Source organism: Ambystoma mexicanum, chromosome 4q, assembly GCF_040938575.1.
Source record: "Ambystoma mexicanum isolate Mex_15411 chromosome 4q, UKY_AmexF1_1, whole genome shotgun sequence".
NCBI classification, from domain to species: domain Eukaryota; kingdom Metazoa; phylum Chordata; class Amphibia; order Caudata; family Ambystomatidae; genus Ambystoma; species Ambystoma mexicanum.
Genome location: NC_090928.1, coordinates 970,561,884 through 970,588,399, shown reverse-complemented (window position 1 = coordinate 970,588,399; position 26,516 = coordinate 970,561,884). Strand labels below are relative to the sequence as shown.

At 46.8% G+C, this 26,516-nt stretch overlaps 1 protein-coding gene across 3 annotated transcripts in view; it reads left to right on the top strand.

Annotated features, from left to right (window-relative positions):
- Positions 1 to 26,516, top strand: part of INTS7 (integrator complex subunit 7) — a 673,605-nt gene that overhangs the window by 523,989 nt on the left and 123,100 nt on the right. For all 3 annotated transcript variants that reach the window (XM_069608525.1, XM_069608526.1, XM_069608527.1), the window contains one exon: positions 25,155 to 25,223. In XM_069608525.1, coding sequence (XP_069464626.1) covers positions 25,155 to 25,223 — 69 coding nt within the window. The remainder of the gene's footprint in view (positions 1 to 25,154; positions 25,224 to 26,516) is intronic.

Below are 26,516 nucleotides of genomic sequence, written 5' to 3'. Positions count from 1 at the left end.
CACCACCACACCATCTGGTCCTGTCCGGGCTTGTATGGAGTCAGAGGGCTCCCTATCATTGGCTGCATCACGAGAGTGACAAGCACTTCTTAACTGGTAAGCCTCATAATCACCATGATTCGCGTGAGCCCCCCCTCATTGCGGCCTCCTCCTTGCACTTTCTCCCCTTCAATGGAGTGTTCACCACCTTATTTTCTGGGCGTTCTGCTCTATTCTTATAATGCAGTTTATTCAGCCCATGTGAGCTCTATTGCCCACTGCGCCTGGCCTCTGCTCTATGCCTGTGTGTCCTCACTTCAACTGCTTCTGGGTTTCTTTATCCATGTGCACATTTCATGCCTGTTGCATGCTCAAATGTAAGCTGTGCCGTCACCAAACTTCCAAGTCTGTGACCCACTGGCATAATGAATTGTATACTCTCTCTACTTGAGGCTGCTGGCCATACTCGCATCCCCATTTCACAAGGCTGTGGGAGCAGTGCTCCCATTTTTATCAAACTGAGCGTTTGCCTTCCTATTTATGGCTGGAGTGTTTGTATATAATGCAAAGCTCAGTTGGGCTGCTGGATTTGTGGCTCAGATACCCTTCCAACATGGGCGTCCCGTTGCCTGATGTGAGCACTGGAGTGCCATCACCACCTTTCTTCCTCATCTCCAATTGTGCCATCTTTCGCATCTATGTATGCTTAACATCAGTGCATCCTCCACTTGCTGCATTCTGCGCTTTCTGATAAATTTCGATTTTAGGTGTGCCTTACATCTGTGCATCCTCTTGCCACCCTTGCCTGCTAGGCCGCCCTGTGAGTTTGATCATGCATTGTGCAGCCTCTCCATCTGTCCTCTGTCTCCACCTCTACAGCACTCTTCATTTCCACCCATCTATTCTAACTGTTACTCTATCACCTGTCTCCCCTCTCTCACAAAGTGTGGAAGAAAAAAGCTAAAGAAATATCTCCTGGCCTCAAATCCTGGCCTACCTATTGCTGATACCTATGTTGGTGCTACTTCCAGACAGACCTTCACTGATATCCTCTTCTCTGTTCCATCTCCAGACTTGGACCTCCCATCTGATCCCTCTCCTCACACCTTTTTCCTCTTCACCCATTAATGGTGGCTCTAGATGGGAAGTACTATTGGTGCACTTCTCATCCTCAAGGTGCATCATTAATGTCTATCATAATGGCACTGTCATGGCCCAGGGTCTGCAGCCCAATCTTTTTCTCTTTGACCGGTGCCTGCCAGCCCTCATTAACTTCCTACCTTCTCCTTCACCACCGCTGACGAGTGTACCACCTCCCTGCACCTCTCTTTGGAAAACCGTCAAAGGAGGTGACCGCCTACACTTAGCCACTCTGAATGCTCGATCTGCTGTCAAACATTCTTCTGACATCTGCCTCCTTCTTGAAGACTTTGATCACGACGTCCTCTCTTCCACCTAAATGTGGTTCAATGCCAGCTCAGTCACTGCTTTTGACTCACTGAGTGCTACAAAATCATCTCCAAGCCCTGTCCCAGCCGATCTGGACGGGGAAGTGGCCCTGATCTTCCCTGAGTGGGTCCCGTCTTTTCCACCTTTGAAAGCCTGGTCTGCAAGCTTGGTGTTTCTCCTACTCTCTCTCTCACCCTTGCCACTGTTTATAGGCCCCCCCGCCCCTATCTCTCTTTTCCTATTGGAATGGGCGGACTTCTCCTCTCTCCTGACTTCTACCTCTAAACTCCTCCTTCTTGGTGACTTCAACATCCACCAGGACTCCACTATCCATGCCTCCACTCTTCTGTGATCTCTGTACTTCTCTCTCCTTCACTGTTCTCCCTTCCAGCACTACCCACTCTGCTGGACTCACTCTCGATGCCTTCATCTATGCTGATCTCCTGCTCTCCAACCCTCTGTCCTGGTCTGACCACTCCCTCCTTTCTTCCCACCTGGGACCTCTCGGCCCCCTGACCAAGCCTCCCCAGCACTGCCAACCTCCTTCACGTTCATCCATCCTATGAAGCGAGTGCCATTTGCTGTGTTTGCCTCTACCTTTATCTCCCCTCCTCCAGCCCCCTCTGACTCTCCCACTGACTCTGTCCTTGACAATCTTCAACTCGCTATCACTAACACTATTGACATGTTTGCCCCTGTCATGAGGATCCACCTGAAACCCGTCACCAAGCGTAAAAGTTGGAACAGCACCAATCTACCCGCCCTGAAACGCAAGTGCAGAACTGCTGAACAGAAGTGGCACACCTTGTGCTCCTCCTCTGCCAAGCTGGCCTGTGCCGACTCCAAAGGCATTACCATCTCTCTATCCGCTCCAAGAAGAGGGTCCACATCCAGGCCCGCATCTCTGTGGCCACTAACAACACGGCTGAACTCTTTAAAATATTAAAGGAACTTGCCAATCCTTCTGCAGTCTTTTTCACCTCTTACTTCTCAGACCCTCTGTACTGCACTGGCCACCCACTTCCCTTCTAAAACTCAGGACATCCTGTCCTCTCTCTCTTCCTCCACTCCCCTCCCTATCCCCCAGGCTCCCTTGGTCTCTCTCAGACCCCCTTCAACTCTCTCCTCCTTCTCTATCACATCAGCTGAGATCACTAGAGTAGTCTGCTCTATGAGGGTCTCATCCAAAGAGGTCTCTCCTTGTTCTTCCACAACTATCAAGGACAATATCTGCTCCCTCGCACCAGCTCTTGTTGATTTCTGCAACCACTCTCTTGCCTCTGGTTCTTTCCCTTCCTCTCTCAAGCACTCCCTTGTGCACCCCCCCCTAAAAAAGCCCTCTGCTGACCCCTTGTGTCCGCTCCATCTACCGCCCTATCTCTACCACTCCATTCCTTGGGAAACTCCTGGAGAAGTTGGTCTTCTCCCAACTGACCCATCACACTGAGCTTGTTGGTTGCTTGCATGACCATCAATCTGAATTCCGAGCGTCCAGAGGCACAGAAACTGCTCTACTGAACACCTGTGAAGAATTGCTTGCAAAGCTTGACTCCAACTCCATCGCTGTTCTCATTCTGATTGACCTCTCTTCTGCCTTCGACACAGTAAACCACTCCATCCTCATAAAGTGGCTCCAAGATACTCTTGATATCTCGGACTGGGCACTGGATTGGTTGACCTCCTTCCTCACTCACTGTCCTTCCCATGTGATCCGGGCTCCTTCTCCTCCACCTCTTCAACATCTACCTCGTTCCTCTTGCACACCTGATCTCCGCCTTCTCCCCACACTTCCAGTGTTATGCTGCAGATGACACACAACTCTTCTTCAGACTCCCTTATTCCTCTCTTTCCTCCTCCTCGGTCATCCCTGACTGCCTGTCCGCTATCCAGTCTTGGTGCACCTCCAATGATCTCTTTCTCAATTCCAGCAAGACTGTGATCCTTCCTATCGGGACTCCGCTTCCCTACTTCTCCCCTGCACTAAGGCCACCCTCTATGGGTTCTCCACCCCCTCCTTTCTCTGAATTTCGAAACCTCAGGGTCATATTCAACTCCTCTCTCTCCTTCATTCCTCACATCTTGGACCTTGCCAAGAAGGCCCACTTTCAACTTCAACTCCTTAGAGGCATTCTCAATTTTCTCACCTTCCCCCTGAAGCTCAATGTCGCTAGAGATCTGGTCCTCATTAGGTTGGACTACTGCAACAGCCTCTTTCGAATGGATTGTGTCCTCCCACGTATTCCTCATCTTGTGATAAATCGTTATCTCCAGCTTCGCTGCTTCGGAAATTATTATTTTTTTCTTGGCAGAGGGCGCTGTGCTTGAGGTCGTGGCGTCGATTGTCCCTCGACGTACTCCGTACTCTGTCAACATCACCGATGGTATAAATAGCTTGAGCCGCGCCCGTTGCTTCAGTTCCGTTTTTCCGATCGCTTCGCTATCGAGAACGGCGCGCTTCTATTTTCTGTGAAGAAAATGTCGTCATCTTCGACACCTTCGACACCCAGAACTGGTTTTTAAAAGTGTGCAGATTGTGGATCTAAGATGTCGATCACCGATCCCCACCGGATTTGTCTCTGGTGTCTCGGTTCCAGTCACCGAACCGACGACTGCGGGTCCTGCCAATCTATGACCGAAAAAGCTCTTTGTGAGAGGAGAGGTAAACTGTCAGTGGGGAGGGAGGCCTCAAAAAAGGTTTCGTCAAAAAGACACAAGAAAGCGACTGATTCTAAGGAATCGGATCGCCATAGGCACTCGAAGAGATCTCGATCTAGGAGTAGGTCGAGACACCCTTCGTCGTCATTGAAAAAAATGAAGAGGAGACATAGATCTCACTCATCATCTTCTTCTTCAGAGTCGACCGAAGAAATTCGTTGTCTGACTAAATCGGATTCTCCCAGTAAGTGGGAAGAATTCCGCAAAAAGATGATGGAGGTTTTCGAGAATGCGGCCCTGACCCCCTCGAAAGACCCTCGAAAAAGCCATACCCCTAAAGTCGCTCCATTGGACGACAAAGGGAAGTCAGAGGCTACCATGGCCAAGACCGGTAGCGTTGAGGAATCCAAAAAACCTCGAGTCGACGGAAAACCATCAAAGACTCTTCGAGAGTCGAGCACCTCTCCAGTGCCATGCAAGAAACACAAGTCTTCGAAGACTTCGACAACTTCGTCGACACCCTCGACGTCGATAATTTCGACGTCAAAACCAAATGCGTCATTGACGCCATTATCGAAGTCATCTTCGAAAACTTTGAAGACTTCGAAGACACCCTCGAAAACCTTGAGGGATTTGCCATTCCCTTCGAAGCAGATGGAAGAGGAAGAAAGGAGATTCACTCCTTTGCCCAGGTCAGACTTTTTCAAATCTGTCAGCAATCTATGAAGAGTCTGCTTCAGAAGAGGACGAGGTTACTCCTTTGGGAGTTACTTATGGTACAAGGCAAGTTCCTGAGGAACTTATTGGCCAGGAATCTAGAATGAGAGACCTGAGTGATACTCTACATTCTGCCAGTGGAGTTGACACATCCCCAGAATTAGAGTTCGCCAAACCTGATCCTGCAGAGAATGCAGATGCTGGGTATAGGGGTCTTATGACCAGAGTAGTTGAATATATGGGTTGGGGTAATACTTCAACCATTTTTGAACAAGATGACATGACGGATATAATCGTCAAGGGACCTCAGAAAGATCCTGTTCTCCCTTTTCACAGGGCCCTTTAAAGGACTGTGGAGAAAAACTGGGAGAAACCAGAAACTATTGCTGCTGCAGATAGCAGTTTTCCAAGAAAATATAGACCAGCTGGAACGGATCCTGAATATTTGAATAAACATCCGACTCCAGAGAGTTTAGTCATTCAGGCAGCATCTACTTCAAAACAAAATGCTTATCCAACTATCCCTCCAGATAGAGAGGATAAAAAAATGGATGCCTGGGCACGTAAAGTTTTCCCGTCGGGCAGTATGGCACTTAAATTGGCAAATGTCACCTGTACCCTAGCCAGGTTTACCCATACCCTGTGGGACTGTATTTCGGCGGCGGCTGATCATATTCTGGAAGGCGAGGAAAGGGAAGGCTTCCTGAAATAGTCAAAGACGGGAAGGAGGCAATGGGGGAATGTCTCCAGTCTGGACTGGACACTGCTGATAGTATCAGCAGATCCATGGCTGCAAGCGTTGTGCTACGCAGATCTGCGTGGTTGAGGAAGTCGGGATTTGCACCAGACGTGCAAGCTAGACTCCTTAACATGCCCTTTGATGGTTCGAGGCTCTTTGGCAGAAAGGCTGATGAAAGACTAGAAAAACTTCAGACCTCGAAAGCGGCAGCTAAATCACTTAGCGCCTCTTTGCGCCAGCCTCTAAAACCCTATTCTGGCTCATCTTCCTGGAGGGGTCGTTCTTTTCGATACTACTCCTCTTTTGGTAGAGGAAGAGGACAGGCTTCTCCAAGGGGCAAACGAAACTTCCCTCGTGGAACACGAGGAAGAGGTGCAAAATCAGCCTCAGGAGCGGCATCTGTACCCTCAGCCACTCCTGCAGCCGCCTCCAAATCCCTCTGAGACCTTGTTACACAAAACACCAGTGGGAGGCAGGATCTCTCAACATTTGAAGGAATGGCGAGGCATTACCTCAGATGTTTGGGCACTGGAAACAGAAGCCCAGGGTTACTGTCTCACTTTCTAAAAAGGCCTCAGAATCATCCACCGGGAGCCAACTCTGCCAAAATTCCGGATCCGCTCCTGTTGCAGGAAATTTTAACCATGCTAGAGAAAGGTGCCATAGAACTGGTACCTGTAGCGGAGAGGAACAGGGGTTGGTACTCCCCATATTTTCTCATCCCAAAAAAGTACGGAGGACTGAGACCCATCTTGGACTTGAGAAACTTGAACAAGTTCCTCAGGAAGGACAAGTTCAAGATGGTGACTTTCTCAGATCCTTCAGGCTCTCCAACTCCAAGATTGGTTGGTATCATTGGACCTTCAGGATGCTTACTTTCATGTGCCAATCCATCCAAAGCACAGAAAGTACCTGAGGTTCGCGATTGGCAATTCTCATTATCAGTTTCGAGTTCTGCCATTCGGGTTGACCTACGCCCCGAGGGTTTTCACCAAACTGTTGGCGGTTGTGGCAGCAAGTCTCAGGAGAGGAGGTATTCACATATATCCCTACCTGGACGACTGGTTGATCAGAGCAAGTTCTTCAGAACAAGCTCAGGAACATCTTTCGATCACCTGCCACTTCCTCCACAAACTGGGCTTCTCCCTCAATTTCAAGAAGTCCCACATGATACCATCCCAGAAACTCCAGTTTATCGGAGCAGTCTTGGACACTTCATCGGGAAAAGCCTCGCCTCCCGAAGTGAGAGCTCTCCACATCCAGCAGATGGTAACGAAGTTTCAGAATGCCCAGCATCTACCGGCCTTCGATTTTCTCAGGTTGCTCGGCCTCATGGCATCCTGCATTTTCCTAGTACCAGAGGCCAGGTTGAGAATGAGATCCCTTCAATGGGCACTCAGAACTCAGTGGTCCCAGTTCTCAGGGAATATGTCGGATCTTCTGCAAGTCCCGAGCGCAGTTGCTCAGGATCTTCTATGGTAGGCTTGCCACAACAACAATATTCTCAAGGGAGAGTCTTTTTGGCAACCATGGCCGGAGATAATGGTAGTGACGGACGCCTCACTCACAGGGTGGGGAGCACACACCAACGATCTGACAATCAGCGGTCGTTGGTCTCCATCGGAGTCCAAACTACACATCAACCTATTGGAGCTGAGGGCAATCAGACTAGCTCTGAAGGCCTTTCTGCCCTCTGTACAGGGAAAGAATGTCCTGATAATGACGGACAATACAGTGGCCATGTACTATCTCAACAAGAGAGGAGGTGTAGGGTCACTGCCATTGTGCAGAGAAGCAATGCAGCTCTGGTTATGGGCAATACGAGAAGGAATCTCTCTGTCGGCAATTCACCTAGCCGGAGAGAAGAACATGGCGGCAGACGCTCTGAGCAGGCAGAGCACGGTCTCTCACGAGTGGGAGCTGGCTCAGGAAGTCCTTCTGGAGATCTTCGCCCTTTGGGGAACCCCTCAAGTGGATCTGTTTGCCACCACGATCAACCGGAAGTGCGATCAGTACTGCTCAAGGGAATTTCCTCAAAGAGGAGCTCTGGGAGACGCATTCGTAGTGGAGTGGAAGTTTCCACTACTGTACGCGTTTCCCCCAGTCCCTGTGATTCCTCAAGTAATCAGGAGGTTGAGAAACTTCAGGAAAACCATGATCCTAATTGCCCCGGATTGGGCCAGGAGAACGTGGTACCCGGACCTTCTAGATATGTCCATCTGCCCTCCAATACGTCTTCCGCAAAGAGCGGATCTTCTCTCGCAAGAGGAAGGTCGGGTTCTCAATCCAGAGGTCAAGACACTCAACCTTCACGCATGGTTTCTGAGAGGTTGAGATACAAGGATTGGGATCTTCTGAATGACGTAATGGAAATCTTGCTTTCAGCCAGAAGACCAGCAACAAAGTCTTTGTACCGATGTCGCTGGAACAGGTTTAGTAACTGGTGCAAAGATAAGGATGTGGACCCTTTTCAGTGTGGCATCCCAATGGTACTCTTTTCTACTACAGCTAGCTAATCTGGGGCTCCAGATAGGAACAATCAAAGGATACCTTGTTGCGCTGTCCATTTTCAAGCGCTCCTTGGAAGAGGTTTCATATTTCAAAATACCGTTAATAATTCAATTCTTAAAGGGGCTTACTAATGTATACCCTCCAGTACCTTTTCATGTACCAATTTGGGACTTACATTTAGTATTAAAATTCTTAACTTGCATACCTTTTAAGCCTCTGCACTCATGTCCATTGAGGCTTTTGACTCTACAAACTGTTCTCCTTGTGGCCGTATCATCAGCCCGCAGGGTTAGCGAACTTCAGGCTCTCTCATGCAATCCACCATATACTATTTTTTATAAAGATAAGGTAGTCCTTAAAGTTAAACCTTCGTTCTTGCCAAAAGTAGTCTCGGACTTCTATTTGTCACAAAAAATAGTACTACCAACTTTTTATCCTCCTCCTCATCTGGGCAACGAAGAGGAGAGATTACACAGATTAGATCCCAAGAGGGCTCTTAGTTTTTACATATCATGGATGGCTAAATTGAGACAAGATGACCAACTGTTTGTGGGTTATACTGGTCATAAATTAGGCTTATGTGTAACAAAACAGACCATTTCCCGCTGGATCATATTAGCCATAGTTGAATGCTACAGATTAGCGGGAAAAGAACCACCAGATGGGCTTTGTGCCCATTCTACAAGGGGAATGGCTACTTCTGCGGCTCTAAAGAGGGGAGTCCCGGCAGCAGATATTTGTGCAGCTGCAACCTGGAAAACAATGCATACTTTTGTTAAACATTGTTTGGACACTGCCTCCTCTAACGAGCGTTTATTTGCAAAGGCAGTTCTGCATTCTGTCCACGAAAACTGAAATTAGTATTCCCACCGCCAAAAATTGATACTGCTATGGGAGCCTATCACAAGATGAGGAATACGTGGGAGGACACAATCCATTCGAAGAACAATTTACTTACCAACTGTGACGCTCTTTCGCCTGGATGTTCCTCCCACGTATTCCTCATCGACCCTCCCATCCTACCCCACAGTACAGTTTACGTTTTCTTACACTTTCCTCTCACAACAAATGTATCAGTCATGGGACACGCCTGGGTGTTCCTATATCCACAGTACAGTTTGATGAGGGGTCAAACTGTACTGTGGGGTAGGATGGGAGGGTCGATGAGGAATACGTGGGAGGAACATCCAGGCGAAAGAGCGTTACAGTTGGTAAGTAAATATACCCATATATATATATATTTTATCAAAAAAACAGAACTGAAGCAACGGGCGCGGCTTGAGCTATTTATACCATCGGTGACGTCGACAGAGTACGGAGTACGTCGAGGGACAATCGACGCCACGACCTCGAGCACAGCGCCCTCTGCCGAGGAAAAAAAAAATAATTTTTCCGAAGCAGCAAATGATTTTTCACAAGATGAGGAATACGTGGGAGGAACATCCAGTCGAAAGAACGTTACAGCTGGTAAGTAACTTGTTCTTCTTAACCTACCTTCTTCATCCCTCCATCCCCTCCAACTAATCGGGAATATGGCTGCAAGACTCATCTTTGACCTCAAGCCCAGGCACCACATCTCTCCAGCCCCGAAATCACTCCATTGGCTTCCGGCTTCTGCAAGGATCAAATTCAAATCCCTCTGCATCATCCATAAGGCTGTTTGGGGCCCAGGTCCATGCTATCTGCAACTCGCTCTCACTAAATACTCTCCTTCAAGATCCCTTTGATCCTCCGGCTCCAACTCTCTGCTGGTCAAACGCTACTCCAAATAGAGATCTGGTGGCAGATCTCTTTCCTTGGCTGGCTCCCTCCTGTGGAACAGCCTCCCGCTCTATCTCCATCTTGAACCAGATCTCAAGTTCTGCAAGCATCTCAAGACTTTTCTTTTCTCCTCCTTGTTCCCTCTCTTCCTCTTGTGCTAACCATCCCCACAGTTGCTGTGTTTGGTAGCCAGGTCCCTTAAGAGTCCAATTAGGTCCTGGCCTTCTGCCCAAATGCCACCAGCATCAGCCCCCCTTGTACTGGCCCTTGGGCCCACACTTGGGTGCAGTGTTTGTGTGTGAAACTTGAAGGTGTCTCATTTACTAGTCACTGGGGATCTGTCATCCAGGTGGCCAGGACACAGCCAATGCTATTGGGTTAGGATCACCTGGATGAGGGGTCTTCAGGAATGGAAGTGGGACGCCGACAGGCTAGACGCGGTACCCCCTTCCCTGTAACACCTTTTCCCCATCCTACCCCGTAGGATATCTGCAAACTCTACTGCCCCCCTTTTCCAACACAAACACTTTCCTACACTGTGATAAACAACGGACTAACACAAGGGTCAGGCAATTGACAAAAACTACACACACCTGACAGCCCTTTCTCTTCCCCATAGGGGATAAAAGGCAAAGCACAAAAGTACATTTTGAGCAAGGCAGACCACACGACGAGGCAGTTATCCCAGGGCGCCAGTTCAAGAGGAGGAGAAAGGCGGTGAGAACTGAAGGGGTAACGAGGAGAGAGGCGACCTTGCCCTTTCCACCCAGACCTGCAAAGCCTCCGTGGAAGGAATCGAAGACCGCAAACAATAGTCACTGTGTTTTGTAGCAGATGTCAACGGTACTCCAAGCACACCTACACTGATAATCAGGACAGAAGGAGACCTTTGGTACCGTGGCACTGTCCTTGACTCCAGATTCAAGGAAAGCCAAGCGGTTCATCACAGCCGGTGAGTCGAGGGGAGAACCGATAAGAACCTGAACTGTGTTGAATGAAAGTGGCAAATGGCAAGTTAAAAGAAATTCAAAGGACAGTTAACGTCTTAAGGGAAAACCAGCTGCAGAAAGGTCTGACACCACGTGGGTGTTCATTTGAGAGACGCTGGTTGACTCCGCGTTTTGTTGAAACTACTGTTACCAGAAGGCCCTAGGAGAGCTGCAAGAAAGGAGGTCAAAGTGGTCATAGGGAACTCGCAGAATCCCCTGTACAATCGAAAGTCTTTGGCCGGCACTTAATTGGAAAGCTAAGGGAAATTAATTCTGCATAGTAAGAAAAGAGAAAGAACTGTGTGATTGGCAAGAGTGAACACGACGGAGGGATACCGATCTAAAGGGGTGAAGCCTGATGCCTCAAAGATCATTGTGTTGACAAAGAGTGAACCCAACAGAGGGATGTCCACAGTGAACTTTTTAAAAAGACATTAAGACTTGTGAATGCAAAGGGTGAAATTGTTTTGGACACCAAGCCACAGTGAACCCAACAGAGGGAGGCTGACATTCAAGAAGGGTCTGAGCCCGGAAGAGGGGGGATCCAAGTGTGAAAAGCCGTCACCCAAAGATTTGTGAATGCAAAAGTTGAAAGTGTTTGAATGAGAGCCGTAGTGAACCCGGCAGAGGGAGGCTGCTATTTGAGAGGGGTCTGAGCCCGAAGGGGGATCCAGGGGTGAAAAGCTAACACCCACCGACACGTGAGAGTAACAGACTAAGTTGTTTGAATATAAGCCATAGTGAACTCGGCGGAGGGAAGCTGAAATTAGAGAGGCGCCTGAGCCCAGAAGAGGGGGACCTAAGGGTGAAGAATCATCACCCCAAGTACAATTAGAAAGGAACTTTATTTTGAACATACCAAGCCCTCCTAAACTGAATATTGAACTACAGAGGGTCCTGGTATCACTAGAAACTTTTTGGTGGATCTGAGCCCGGAAGAGGGGGATCCAGGGATGAAAAGTCATTAACCAAGGTACATTTGGAACAGAAATGTTTTTGTTTGTTATTTTGAACACATCAAGTCCTCGGAGGCAAGAGACTTTTTGTAGAAAAGAGACTTAACCACCGAAGGTCCTGATAGCTGAAACGGTACTGCCCTCTCGTGCTGGGAAAGCTCGAGAGTGTGCTGTGCTCAGGAGTCCTGCCTTGCCCCGTGCTCAAAACGTGGGGAAGGGAGACCCCCGGCTACCACATCCTAACTTATAATTTGTGAACACTTCTTTCTTTTCTTGTGAACATTATCCCACACTCTTTTTGTATTTAGTTGTAAGGATTGGCAATAGTTTTTTTTTTTTTAGTTTTTTTAGTATAGGCGCTTTTATTTGACGACGTCACTAGAACTACCTTATTATTGTATGGTCGTAGCTTGCTCCCATCTTAGATTTACGTTTAGATTAGGCGTTTTTGTAACCCGCATATACAGTTTAATAAGCACCCTTGAACTGTGATCACTTGTGTCTGTCTTTACTGTTGCCACCATGAGTTCCTTACTGTTGCCACCATGAGTTCCTTAGAGTTGTCTCAGGTCTGCACTTACTTGGTGGGCGGTTGACCTCCCTCTCACCAGGGTTGTCACCGCCTTCGCACTTACCTGTTACCTCAGTAACAGGCACTTTACCCCCCTGGGGAACCCTCCAGCACTTACCCACGACCCCTCTCTTTCTCTGCACTTGCACGTTCCGAATGTCACAACGCCTAGTAGAACCACTGTTTGTCTTTATGTTCTAATTATTTTCATTTTCACTCATTCTCATTTGATTTGTTCCCTTGTTCCCCTCCCTTTTTGCCTTGTGGCGCTTTGAAACACTATTCTAGCTGTACAAGCGCCTTATAAATGCCCAATAAATAAAGAGCTAGTCTATTCCACCCTAACCCATTCACAACGCCATTCTGTAGCCTTGGCCTGGGCCAGATGGGTCTTCTGGAGCATTGCAGTGTCTGCACAATTTTTCTTTTAAGTACAACAGGACGCTTTTGTGTTTCACAAGATTATTCCGGCAATTGACGTACCACTAGATCACTTTACATATGTTTGGCAGCCTAAAGTATTTAGTGAATACTCTAATACATATAAAATAGCCAAACCGACAGGACACGTAGAGTACAAACGGGAGAGCAAGTAGGTAAGAAGAGGCAACTGTGATGAATCCAATGGAGTCATCACGGATTCCCTAGTGGTGACCTCCCATGTGGCCAAAGGACGACAGCCGCTACCTGATCCTGGGGTCGCCCAGATGAGGGAGGATCACATGGGAGGAGACAACTACTGGGGAGATGTCATGACTTCATTGGACGAGACTCTGTATCCCCCCTTTCCCATAAGGAAGACCCTCTAATGCCCACAACCTTAATGGCCTATTGTCATGATGCCTACCCACAGGCATCCGGACCAAGTCCATCCGCCCCGGGAGCAGGCATCTAGACATTTAGTAAAACCTCAGCATCCCCGGCTAGGGGCTATCTGGGTTCAGTCCTGGCTCCTTAGGCGCCAGGCTCATAGTAGGAATTAGTCCTGGTGCCTAAGACGCAAGGCTCATAGTCATTACTTACCTCAGGCAGACCATGCTGCAAATGACTCCAATCCAACATGAAGCCTGAAAGGGACTATTTTTCTACAGGGACTATTTTTTACTCGGGTGTGGTTCTAGGGACTTCTTACCTGGGACTACTTTTGAGGCTATTTAAACCACACCCGAAAAGCAACACACGCTTCGCGTTATCCTGCATCCAGCAGCGTAACACTCACCGTGCCTGCAGCCTGCATCCAGTTTTCTGCCACTCCCGCCTCGAATCCGGAGCTCCTAAAACAAAGAGGAAAGAAAGGGACAAGGTTAGAAAACAAACTTATTTCTATTCCACACCTGATTCTGGATCCATCTTGTCTCCTGACCTGTAAAGAACATCATTTCTGCACGCGCCGCAGCTCCAGCTGCAGCGCCGCGCCATACTCACCAGTCTTCACAGCATCCTTCGGTTCGGCGCTGCCTCCATCATTTCTTCGCCGAACTTCAGCACCTAGGAGACAAAAGAAAACCACAAGGTGAGCCAAGGGAACCAACAAATATAATTCTTATCACCATAGACTGACCTGATTTGCCACCGGAGGCATCCTTTTGTGACTCTCCATATTTTCACGTGCCGCATCTGTAAAGAGAGACAAAACAACACGTTTTCCTCGTGCAACATTTACCGGACAGCGCCGGGTAATACAGACTCTTACCTGAGCGCCACCAGCTGCCACAAGAGCATCTTTTCACGAGCCAGCTGCAAAACAAGAAAGTGAGGGGGGGAACAAGAGTGAACATCGGACATATTGAACTCTATGAACTTAATACTTACTGGTTCTCACCAGGAACCTCAGAGTCAATACTCTCCGGAACTCTCCCGCGCCTTCAAACCAGTGAAGTAACTGGAATCGACGCGCCCCTGCAAATCCACGCAAGATGGAGAGCTCATCTTTCAAGAATATAAGATGAGATTGCTGTGAGGGCATTTCGGAGGTGATTAGTTGGGGAGGACTGTGGGGGTGCCATCACTTGAATCCACAAGTGGCTAAATCCATCTCTCCACTTGCAGGAGAATATTTCTACGGGTTAAGCAGACAAGATTAGGAGGGCAGATCCAGTCAGTCATCGCTGCACTATGCATCACGTGGGTGGAGACCGCAGCTGTCCGGGTCCGACCGACGGCCCTGTGGGAGCCAGGTGAGCGTAACACCTATTGCCAGATGTATGTTCCCCCATTGTAGAGGAAGTAAAGAAACCTCTTCCGAATATTCTTTAGGTCAAACTCCCACCTATGACCTGAAGAACCAAAGCTCCGACAAAACCCTTTTTGCTTCTGGTGCACCTTTATATGAATCTGTTCTCTCATGTAAAACCACTCAGCAAGACTATCCAACTACTGTATGTTCAATGACCACCATGGACTCCAACTCCCATAACCACCTAAGTACTGAGATGAGGATGGAGTTTGTACAAGGTAACAGGAGCCCGAAGCTCAATGTGCAGAGTTTTTCTATGAAATCACCTGTGCGCGGAAACATTTAAAGATGACAACAGCACTCCGGTGTGTGGCAGTGTAGGCAAAGAAGTTGATTCCTCTGCAGAGGCTTACCTGCCATTAACAAAGCATTTCTGTTTCATAGATTGCTGAAATTCATTTGACCTAAAGTGATTGAAGCACTATCTGTTAGACTCGCTGTGCTTTTAAAAATCAAAGTGTAACTTCCTGCTTTCTTTGTGACTGCAAAGTTTGATCTTTCAACAACATTTGAATTCAGTGTATTCAACTGCGTTAGTGCAAGCCATTCCTGAGACTCGTTGCGCTCTGTTTAGAGCTCTGAGCCGCCTCTAGTTCAGAAAAACTGAACTGCCCTGATCTCACGCGGCCATCAAAGACCTGACAGCGACGCGTCAGCAAGGCCGGCTTTTGACGGTTATCGCCCAGGTTCTCTGGGAGGTGGACCTGGCGTCCTGTTAGGTAAGAACCCTCTGATATTTCCTAGTCACATCTTGACCGAAATTTCCCGGTCCTGGATACCGGACTATGCAGGCAGGCATGACCAACTCAAAAAAAGTCTCTGTTTTAGAAAAATACCCGAAACTGGGTCTTTCACCAAGCGTGGCGTCTGACTCCATGTTGGAGCCTGGGCATACTACTAACTGTGCCTCAGGCTGTAAGGCAGCCCTTCCCTCCTCGAACAGCGCATCCGATACTGTCCCCACCTTGATGCTTTTAAAAGCCACCGACGATGGGTGTAACCTTGCAGTTCGCTGAGCCGTCCTTTCTCGACCCGGTGCAGAGAGAGAGTGGCTTTGTTCTCACAGGTAGCCTTTTCCTCCTCTGCAGGCCTACCAGTTGTAAATCTAAGCCTGAGGCTCTCGCTTCCCTCGACTTAAAAGACCTATACAGGTGTCACACATCCTTGATGAACGCAAGCTCTCTCTTAAATAATGTGGGCTTAATCCTTTGGTCCTAGTAATCCCACCATGTAGTTAAATCTCTCACTTCTTTCTGAACCCTGCATTCAATTAAATACAGTGTGACACGCTAGAAAACATTCTTCTGAGACTGAACCCTGATACTCATGATAATGAGCACGTCGTTTTTAAGCAGGTCCTCAAAAACCCTCATGCAGATCCTCATGGTGGCAAAGTGGACTTCTCTGACGAAGATGGATCTAGAAATCCCTTTAAGTTTATGTAATTGAAAACTAAACATTCTACAGAGGTAGCTGATTTTATCTTAGATCATAAGATGGACCTCTGCGTTCCCACAGAGTCCTGGTTGCATGCCGCGGCAGGCCCTCCCTGATGCTTGCCCTTCCCCAGGGCTATACCATAAGAGCTGATCGCTGGATTTGTAGAGGAGGGGGAGTTGCCTTAATCTTCTACTCAATGAACCTACATCAAGTCAATGATATAGATATTCCTGACTGTGGTGGACGATAACACCACAATAAACATCTTTGTGATCTGCTGCCCTCCTAATAACATGCCTTACTTCCTCATGCATTTCGGTGACTGCATTTCCTTCTTGCTCATACCACAATGAAAAATGATTGTTTTAGGATATCTTAACCTGGGTCTGGATGACCGCTAAGATTCTCTTGCGAAAGCTGTCCAAACCATACAAGCAGAATCGAGGTTCTCACAGCATGTGGGACAGGCCACACATACTCAAGGCAGGATTTTGGACTGGGTGTTATCGCATAAGATGATGATAGATAATGTGGACGTTAATCCATGTCTGTGGTCTGATCACCACGTGATGCAATTCTAGTTTCCCTGTATTACGCTTCCAAAAAAAAAACAGAAGCCTTCCACAGAGAGTGGCATGTTGCAGTTTGCAGAAACTCACCCTTTCCTCTCTACAACCCTTCTTTACCGCCATTCTGGACAAACTTGCATGCTTTGACTCTGCCGCTAAACTGGCAGTGGCTTACAATGACATGATGTCCCAAGCTGTAAATAGTCTGGCTTCCCTGAAACGACGAGTAAAGAAATCACAGCCATCCAAGTTGTGGTTGACTCCTGAAATCCAGTCTAAAATCGAGCCTACAGGTATGGGAAAAGACCATGTCCATTGAAGACAAAACTAATTATACATGTGCTATTACTGCATACAAAATTGCCATCTGCACAGTGAAAAAATCCACTTATGACAACAGAATAAATAATGCGGCCACGGATACTAAGGAATTGTTACAAATTCTAAGAGAATTGGAAGATCCTCACCCTCTCGTCCCTTCTTTCACGGAAGATGCTAAATGGTGCACTGCCATTCAGTGGCAGCAGACAATTAAAAAATCATGACAGACAGCATGGCCAAATTAGCATCCCTGAATGATCCTCCCCCAACAGGCAAGCGCGGGAGACAGTTTGCCTCCCTGCATTTTTTTAAGTGCAGTGTGATGGAGGAAGCAGACGTTATGGCCATCCTGGAGAAGATCAAACCAACTAATTGTAGAGGTGATTTTTGTCTGGCCTCCATTGTTAAATCTTGTGCAGTGACATTGGTCCCTCTGATCACATCATTTGTAAACTCCTCTTTCCTAGAGAGCCATATGCCCTTGGCAGTAAAACATTGCTCATCTTCAAATCCAAGATTTCTTAAGTAAACATAACATCCTAGGTCCAAAGCAGTCAGGTTTCAGAAGAGCGCACAGTACCGAGTCTACCTTACTGGAGCTCAAAGCAAACATCATGCAGTGCTGCGAGAGAGGAAAAACTGTGCTCCTGATGCTTTTGGACCTTACTGGAGCTTTTGATCTGGTGGACCATTTCATATTGGTGAATCGACTGCAGGACTATGCCTCATTCTTCAGGGAAGCTTTCTCTTGGATTTCTTCAGTTCCCACACACCGGACGGCCAGAGTTCATGAAGCATAATGAAGAAAACACAGTGGATGGTTTCATACTCTTCTGTGGTGTACCACAGGGTTCTTGTTTGTCCCCAATTCTGTTTAACATCTTCACTCTGCTTCTTTTTGAGTTTCTGGATTCAGAGGGCATGATACCTCCGAGTCTGGGCGTGTAACAAATGTAATAAATTAAATATACGCTAACTACACAGATGACACCCAGTGCCTTATACCACTCACTGGCAATCACTCCCTTGATGATGCGACTATTAACACATCATATAACCATATTCATACTTGGATGTTGCAAAATGGGTTAGCACTTAATAACGCTTAAACTGAGATCATGATTAACGGCACTACATCCAAACTACGCAAACTTGAATACTGCCTTTCGTTCTTTCCAGATTAAAAATTGCTCTCTGGTGAACCTCTTCAAAGTTAAGGGCCTGGAAGTGGTCCTTGATCAGGAGCTCACTATGAACGCTCACCTTAGTCTTGTATCCAGCACCTCCGACTATTCTTGCCCAAATCAGGCCATTTCTTGACTCCTCGAACTGTGCCACCCTGGATCGTGCCATCACAGGACCTTGTCTCGATTACTGTTAAGCTTGTTGCACAGTGTAGGCAAAGGGGAAATAAACCGCCTACAGGTGGTGCAAAATAGAACTTCTTAAAACAGATCATGTTTTGGCAGCCAGGAGATCATTACACTGGCTCTCAATTGAAAAACGTATTACGTTCTGGACTTGAGCATTACCCATGCCTGTCTGTACGGGAAAATCCCCTCCTATCTCTCCAGCCAGCTCTCTTAGCTCCCCATTTGGCGAACACTTAGATCTAACAGCACATATCTTCTGCAGACTCCTACGGCCAAACCGTCCCTCGTGGCTGGTGGATGTTTTACTTATGCAGCCCTGTGCCTCTGGAATGCTCTGCCCCTTGACCTCGGAGCCTGTGCCTCCTTAGCGACCTTCAAACAGTACCAGTTCTGCATCTCACACATACAATCCCGTGACACACCAGCTGCGCATCGCTGAGATCATGGCCAATTATAATACACTCGATGCAAGGTTACTCCACATAGCTTCTACTACTCCTGTCCATGCCATTGCTCTACACATAGCTGAGACCGCTGCGGTCCGTGATGGCAGGGATAACTTAGCCATTACCACCCCTGCGTCCCCTGCTTGGGGCTACCGGTCTGCAAGGGCAGGGAAGATTTAGCCATTGCCACCCCTGCGTCCCCTACTTGGGGTTACATCGCAATGTGAAGCCTCTACACAAGACACGCTTGACATTCCCCCGATTTTAATGCTGCACAGGTCAGCTGTGTCAGCCCACCATCCTTTGGCGAGGGGCCCCTCAATCAGGAAACCCTCTTGCGCTTTTCCTTGTTAAACATCCCTTATGCAACATGGCGTTAAAATCGAGGATCTGCATACAGATACCTCCCCTGACCATTTGCGCTCACTCATTCCTTGCTAAGTGAATCTACACCCTCCGAGGCCACCTTATCTATCCCATCGAATTTTCAAATTCTACGTGCTGACCGCACTGGTCAAATAGGTGGAGGGGTAACCAGCTAAAATTCCATGAGGTTCCACACGACTATCCTGTGGACTGTGAAAGTCTTGTAGTAAAAATCCAAATCAACTAGAACATATCTTTAACCATCATGGTCATATACAGACCTCCTAGAACAATGTCTCTTTTCGGGGAACAGTTTCTCAGCCTCCTTAACAAGATCACTAAAGCAAACACTCCCACTATTGTATTGGGTGACCTCAGCCTCTGTGCTAATTACCCCACCGATAAACACACTGCCTCGCTCGTTGCAGCTTTATGCACCATGAGCTTTACCCAAGTGACAACCCCCACTCAAATAGGCAGAAATACTCTCGACTGGATTTTGGTGCATTGCCTACCCACCTGTAACACCTCTGTGATCCCGTGCCCATGGTCTGATCACTTCATAGTGTCCACTCTAGTTGACCATCCTGCTCCTCCCTTGAGAATGGATGCCGTCCCCGGGCTTCACAAGAACTCTAGAAATCTGAAAAACGTGACTACTCAGAAATTATCTGCGGCATTGACGTCCAGATTAGGACCCATTGAGGGTTTCCACAATGCCACCGACATTGCGGTGCACATCACGACGGCTCTGAAATAAGCCATGAATGCTCTTGAACCAATCAAAACCAAAATGATCAAGCCAGAGGTTACCAAAAACTCCTGGTTTAAGGATTCCATCATCAACCCTCGACGTCTGAAGAGAGCCGCGGAAAGGTAATGGCGGAAGCTCCCATCCCCCATTACGTTGCTCTCCTATAAGCAATCCGTGAAGCGTCTCAAGATAGCTATCGTAGAAGCAAAGACCACAGGCTTCAATAACAGAATCACTCAGGCCAAATCTAGCTCAAGGGAGCGCTTTATGATTTTGAAGGAATTTGAGGGCAAAGTGCCCACGAATCCTGCTCCCATTAAAGATGCTGCCTGGTGCCAAAGAATTCATGATGAATTTGCCTCTAAAATCACCAGGCACCAACAAGCCATTTTAGACCACCCAAAGACCAGAACTCTATTATGGGCTCCTCCGGTGACCAGCGCTACATCCCTGCCTATGTCCCACTCAGAGTTCAATTTCAGCCAATGCTCCAAAGATGAAATAAAGACGATTATTGAAGATATGAAGCCTACCACATGCTTAGGCGATAGTTGCCCCTTCAGTGTTTATAGCATGCCTAGAAAATGTAGCCCCATGGGTAACCAGACTAGTTAGCCTTTCCTTTTCTTTTTTTTAAATTTTTTTCCTTTTTTTTTTTTATTTGTTTATTTATAAAGTTTACACATAGATAATCAAACAATCAGAACAATAAATACTCAGCAAAAATACACAGAATAACAGAATATTATATATACATAACTTGCAATAAATCAGTAAATACTCAGAAAGTCATCCCACACCTTTCCGTATAACCTCAACTTCCCTTGCCTCTTGTAAACCACCCTTTCCATGGAAGCAAGGGCAGACATCCCCTCAACCCAATCGTCAAGAGAAGGCGCATTCCGCGACTTCCAGCCCCTGAGGACCAACTTTTTTCCCAGACATGCTCCACGGAGTAAAAACTTTTTCCGTGACACAGAGAGATCCTCCAGCAATTCTCCACCTCCCAAAATCATGGTCATAAAATCCAATGCAACATCCAAATTCAAAACACGCAGACAGGCACCACAAACATCATGCCAAAATCCCTTAACACGCACACATTCCCATAACAGATGTTCCAGACTTCCCTGTCCATTCCCACAACACCAGCATTCATCCGAGTCCATCAGCCCCCTCTTAAACATTCGCTCCCGGCTCCAAAACGCTCCATTGACATTCGCACACATATCCAGCCACATCTCAGGCGAAATCTCACACCCCAACCTCCTTCCCCATTCATCTCTCAAATCAGAATTTTCCTTATAAGCAGACACAATACAATTATATATCCTGCTAGCAATGGAACAACCACCCGGCTTAGAATAGAGATTCACCATTGAACTTCCTAGCTCCGCCACATCACTGATACATCTTTTCAATTTCCTGAAGTCTTCAGTTCTGAAATTATCAATGTGAAATTTTGCTCGTAACTCACGTTCCCCAATCCACCCTCCATCCACCAGAACATCATCAATCCAGAGCACCCCACCTAGAAACCAATCCGGCCAGAATAAAGACCTGCCCCCGATACCAATCAATGGGTTCAACCAAATGGATGAGTGAATAGTCCTTGAAGCAACCGAGCCCAACAATTCATGAACCTGTCTCCACGTCTCTCTCAGAAAAACCGTCAAAGGCGATTTATTACATGACTTGTTTGTCGCCGTGAGAATTGCCCTTGGGGGGAGCGGACCCAACATACTTGCCTCTGCAATTACCCATTTATCAGGCAAATCCATCAAAAAAGGCACAATAAAATGACTTGAAAAGGCTAAATGATATGCCCTGAATTTCGGTTCTCCCAGACCACCTTTTTCTACTGGCAACTGAAGTTTCCACAATTTAAGCCTAGGCGGCTTATTATCCCACAGGAATGACTGCAACAAACCATCAATTTTTTTCCAGTAATGTTGACCAATTTTCATCGGAAGCATATCTAGAACATAATTAATCTTCGGAGCTGCATTCATTTTGATAGCGTTCACCTTGCCCCATAGGGACAAATTAAACAAAGACCACCTCAAGATGCTCATTTTCAAATCAGTACATACCTCATTCATGTTTACCACAACCATCTCATCCACCAGTGGGGTTAGCCATATACCCAGGTATTTCAGTTTCCTTTCACACCATTGAAACCCAATCCCAGTAATCAAGTTCTTGTCACAATATTCTGAAATTGGCAATACCTCAGATTTAGACCAGTTAACCTTAAATCCAGCCACCGCATGAAATCTATCCAAAACATTCAGCAAGGCCAGAAGGGACACTGTTAAATTCCGTAACAACAAAAGTAGGTCATCCGCATAAAACCACAACTTTTGGTCGGCACCATGAAAACTCAGACCCTGTATCCCCACGTCACTCCTCAAGGCAATCGCCAATGGTTCCATGGCCAAAACGATAAAGGACATCCCTGTCTCGTACCCCTCCGTAGCACAAAAGAATCTGACAATTTCCCATTAGTTCTGACAGCGGCAGTCGGACAAGCATAAAGCAAGACGATCCATGAAATAAACTCCTCTCCCAAATCCACAGCCTTTCCTTTTCTGAAGGCCATGTCCCTCTTCCTTTAAAAGAGGCCTTGGGCACGCCCCTGTTAAAGAAGAGCAATCTTGATCCTCTCACTGCCAAGAATTATCGCACTATAACAAACGCGCCCTTCCTCCTGAAGATCTTAGATTGCGTGGCATATCTGCAATTTCAGGGATACATCAAAAACAATAACCTCTTAGGTCCACGACAATCTGGCTTCAGAGCCAGATACGACACTGAGACAGCTATGGTGAATCTCAAGTCCAACCTAACCACTATCGTGGATAAGGGCCACCCAGCACTTCTGATGCTGTTGGATCTCTCTGCTGCCTTCGACCTAGTCGACAAGGGCTACATGTTCCAGCCTAGCAACACAGTGGGTCGCATCCTTCCTTGGGCCCTGTAAAGCTGTCATTACCCCATCTCCTCTCCAGAGTCCTTCACCTGTGGGGTCCCAGAAGAGGGCTCCTGCATTTCACCCACTCTTCAACATTTACATTTTCCCACTCCTGATGCTCCTTGATGACTTGGGTGTCCAATACACTATGATGATGATAGCCAGGTCGTCTGGAGCTTTCAGGCTCCTACACACAGGACTCCTTGGCCATTAATTCCATTTACAATGCCATCCAAGCATGTCATCTAACTCCCTTGCACTGAACACAGACAAGAGTCTGCTCCTGACACAAGCTAAAAAATCTGGCCCGTAACTACCAAAGCTTTACAATCGCCAACAGCAAAATCACAGTAGCTAAGAGTGTGAATACACTGGGCGTCGTGCTTGACGCAGAGTTTACATTGAAATGCGAGGTCGCACACACTCAGGGCTCTTGTGGCTATATTACCAAACTGCTCAGTCACATTTGCCCATTTATCCCACTCAGCAATAGATCCTTGCTGGCCTCGGCCCTTATAGACTCACGCCTGGACTATTGTAACAGTCTGCTGCTTGGCACCTCTAAGGCCAACATATAATGTCCCTGTAAGTTATCCAAAATGGGGCAATACGTGTGATTCATGGCCTTACCCCTCGCAATCTCATCTCCGCTGCGAGAAGGAATCTTCACTGGCTGCCGGCCAAACAGCGCATCACCCATAAACTGTTGACCATCACTCTTAAATGCAGGAACCTTGAGGCACACTCATACCTCTCTGACCGCCTCAGGGCCTATCAGTCCCCTCTTACCCCCTGTGCCCTTCGGTCACAGGATCAATCCCTGCTCCTAAAGCCTTGGTTTAAGTTGCCAATATTTGGTGGCACAAGCTTAGAGTTTATGGCCCCCGCAGCCTGGAATGCCCTCCTGCCTGTTTTGCAATTGATCAAGGCCCTCCAAGTATTAAAAAAAAAGACCTCCACTTACCTTTTCAATCTTGCACCAGGCGAGTGGCCTTTCCTCCCTAATTTGACCCCCTGCCGACCTGTCTTCTGTCCTCTTGTCTATGTCTCATGTTTTATTTGTGCGCCCAGAGGCCTACTGGCGTGTGGCGTGTTAGGAGAATTAAAATGAATGAATAAATAAATTGCCATCTCATTTAAGAATCCAAGGGAAGGAAACCACCCTCTGGATCCAGGATCTTTCCACCTTGGAGAACATTTATTTTCGTTGGAGCTATTCTAATTTTCATTTATGAATACTTTTTGCCAATACCAGATTGAAGACGTTTCCTTTCTCACTTTGTTTTCTGTTTATAGTGCAAGGGTCAGATAGGGCGATTTGGACACAAGGACAGCTTTTCAGTTGCTGGCATCCTCGCACACATAGATCCTTGGTTGTTGGATTTTAGGTAGGGAAACACCTCTTTAGAAAAGGGTCAGAGAGGCAGTTTGCCAACCCATTTTCCTTTAAATAAAAGTCAGGAATGTCCCTGTTATAGGCCAGTAAAAAACTGGAAAGTATAATTTCCATCTTAAACTAGTAAGCACAACAATATCCATGTTTTTAAATATGCCAAAATGTCTAAGTAAGCCAACCCAATTATAGTAGATTGTAGGAATTTGAGACATGCTTGTAGTTCCTTGGGCTGCCATAACTGCATCATTTTCCAGATGATACCTGGCCCTAATGTCCTCCGTTCTACTCCATGGCAACACCAATGGTGGTCTGTAGGGGCTTGGCCGCAGCCTAGCTGACCTGAACCTCACAAATAACCTCTGTGTTTGCTCACAAACGACAGGCAAGGCTGTTAGGGGGTAGCTGTATGTATTCTAAAAGCATGGTTAGAGTGTGGATGCAAGCATCTAGCATAGCAATGCCTCAGGAGGAAGTGGGGGTTAGCCGTGTTTGGGTATGTCTGTTCCTGGCATAAGACATCTGACTTAAATTCTCTAAAAGGTTGGTTTGCAGTTGATTTGAACCTTGCACACCCAATGCTTTTCCTTTGTTCACTTATGAGTGAAACCAAATGCTTCTTATCGCACTGGTTGCCTTGTTCGTGTATTAGCCAAGATATATTCAGCTGACTTATTTTGAGAGTGAAACGGTTCACCAGTTGCTTTAATTTCATTTTGCAATGGTCGTTACTAATGTGATTTCTTATCTCATTGTGGATATGATTTCACTAATGTAATGCTTAAGGAATTTGCCAGAAAATGGGAGTTCGGAAAAGGGAAAAATGGTTTCTGGTAGATTGTTGGATTTCATTTGCAGTTTTCTCACACCTAATGTGAGTTCTGTGTTCAGTAAAACATACTGTACACGATATTTGAAAACACTTTTGGTTTATCAAAACTTTAACTGTTCCCAGACAACAACAAAGCTGCCTTTTGATTTCCCACGCTATCGAAGCCCTCATTTTGGATCCTGATTCTGCAAAGTAAGTTATTGCATTGTTCTCATTTTTACTCAATGCACACGTTGTTATTCTGCTAAATTCATGATTGCAGATCAGTCTGTTGATTTATTGTTGTAGCTTCATTAAAACCACGAGACAAGAAGTGTAACCAGGAAATGCAGTTTGCCTCTGCGTTGGACCAATCAATCGTGACACAAGTATGGTTCCAATTCTTCATTAAATATTGTCAGGATTAGGCTGTCATAAAAGCCTATGGGGTTTTGGGTTTATCTACAAATAGAAAGTATGTTCCTTTTCTGGAACAGTCTAATCAAAGGTTATCAGGATGGGGCTACATGATAAAGCATGCAGGTCATGGGTCTCTCACTGCATCTGTGTTTTTACTTCTGTACACCAGGAATTATAGACGTAGTCTTATCAACACTTCTATTCTGCTTGGGAGAGTGTAGGGATACACTCATAGTGACCTAGGGATATATGTAGTACTAAAAAGGGCGTTCTCATCTTGGAATAGTCTAACCAAAAGGTGTCAGGTTCTCTCTCTAACAGGGATATATAGGCGCAAAGTGTGATGCAAATTGTTTGGTGTTGAAGCTGAATTCCAGCTTGCTGTGATCAACTCAACCCGCTACTAACTTCCTTTGGGATTTTAACTGTTGGAAATACTTTTACTGATGCTTTCCCTTTAAGGAGGAGTGCTACCTATATAAACACAGACCCGCGCGAAGTGTGAGGCGCGGAGGCGGCTCCCTTCCATCTTATGATGATTATTGTTGTAACCCCTTTTTAATCGTATTAGATTTTCTATGATATCAACCATCACAGAAAACGGTGAGATCTGCAGATTGACTCTGGCCATCGCGTGCCTAACGTTCCTCTACTTCTGTAACCAAGACAGAAATACTGGACAGATGCCGCCTGCAGGCATTAGCCTTTCAGCTGTCTGATCACATAAGGTACCTATTTCTGAAAGGCACTGATCTGCATAAGTGAAATAACGGCTACTGTCTGTGATCTGAGACCTCGGGAGCATCTTGCTGCTTGGAATTGACACTGAACATGCTATAAATATTATGCACTGTAGTGTATGTTGTACCATCGAGTAAATAAGCGGCCAGCGTCTGCTGGCTGCTGTCTTTGAACTGTCCGTTTATTTGAAACGGTTTGCACTGCAGTGCGCTTACTTTTTTTACCAAGCAAACGGCCGATGACAGTGGAACGAGGCGTACGAGCCAATCGTCTGCTTGGACAAAAGTCAGTTTCGTTCAGCTTCTCTGTAGTTTTGATCAATTGAGTTTTTTATTTGTTTTTTAT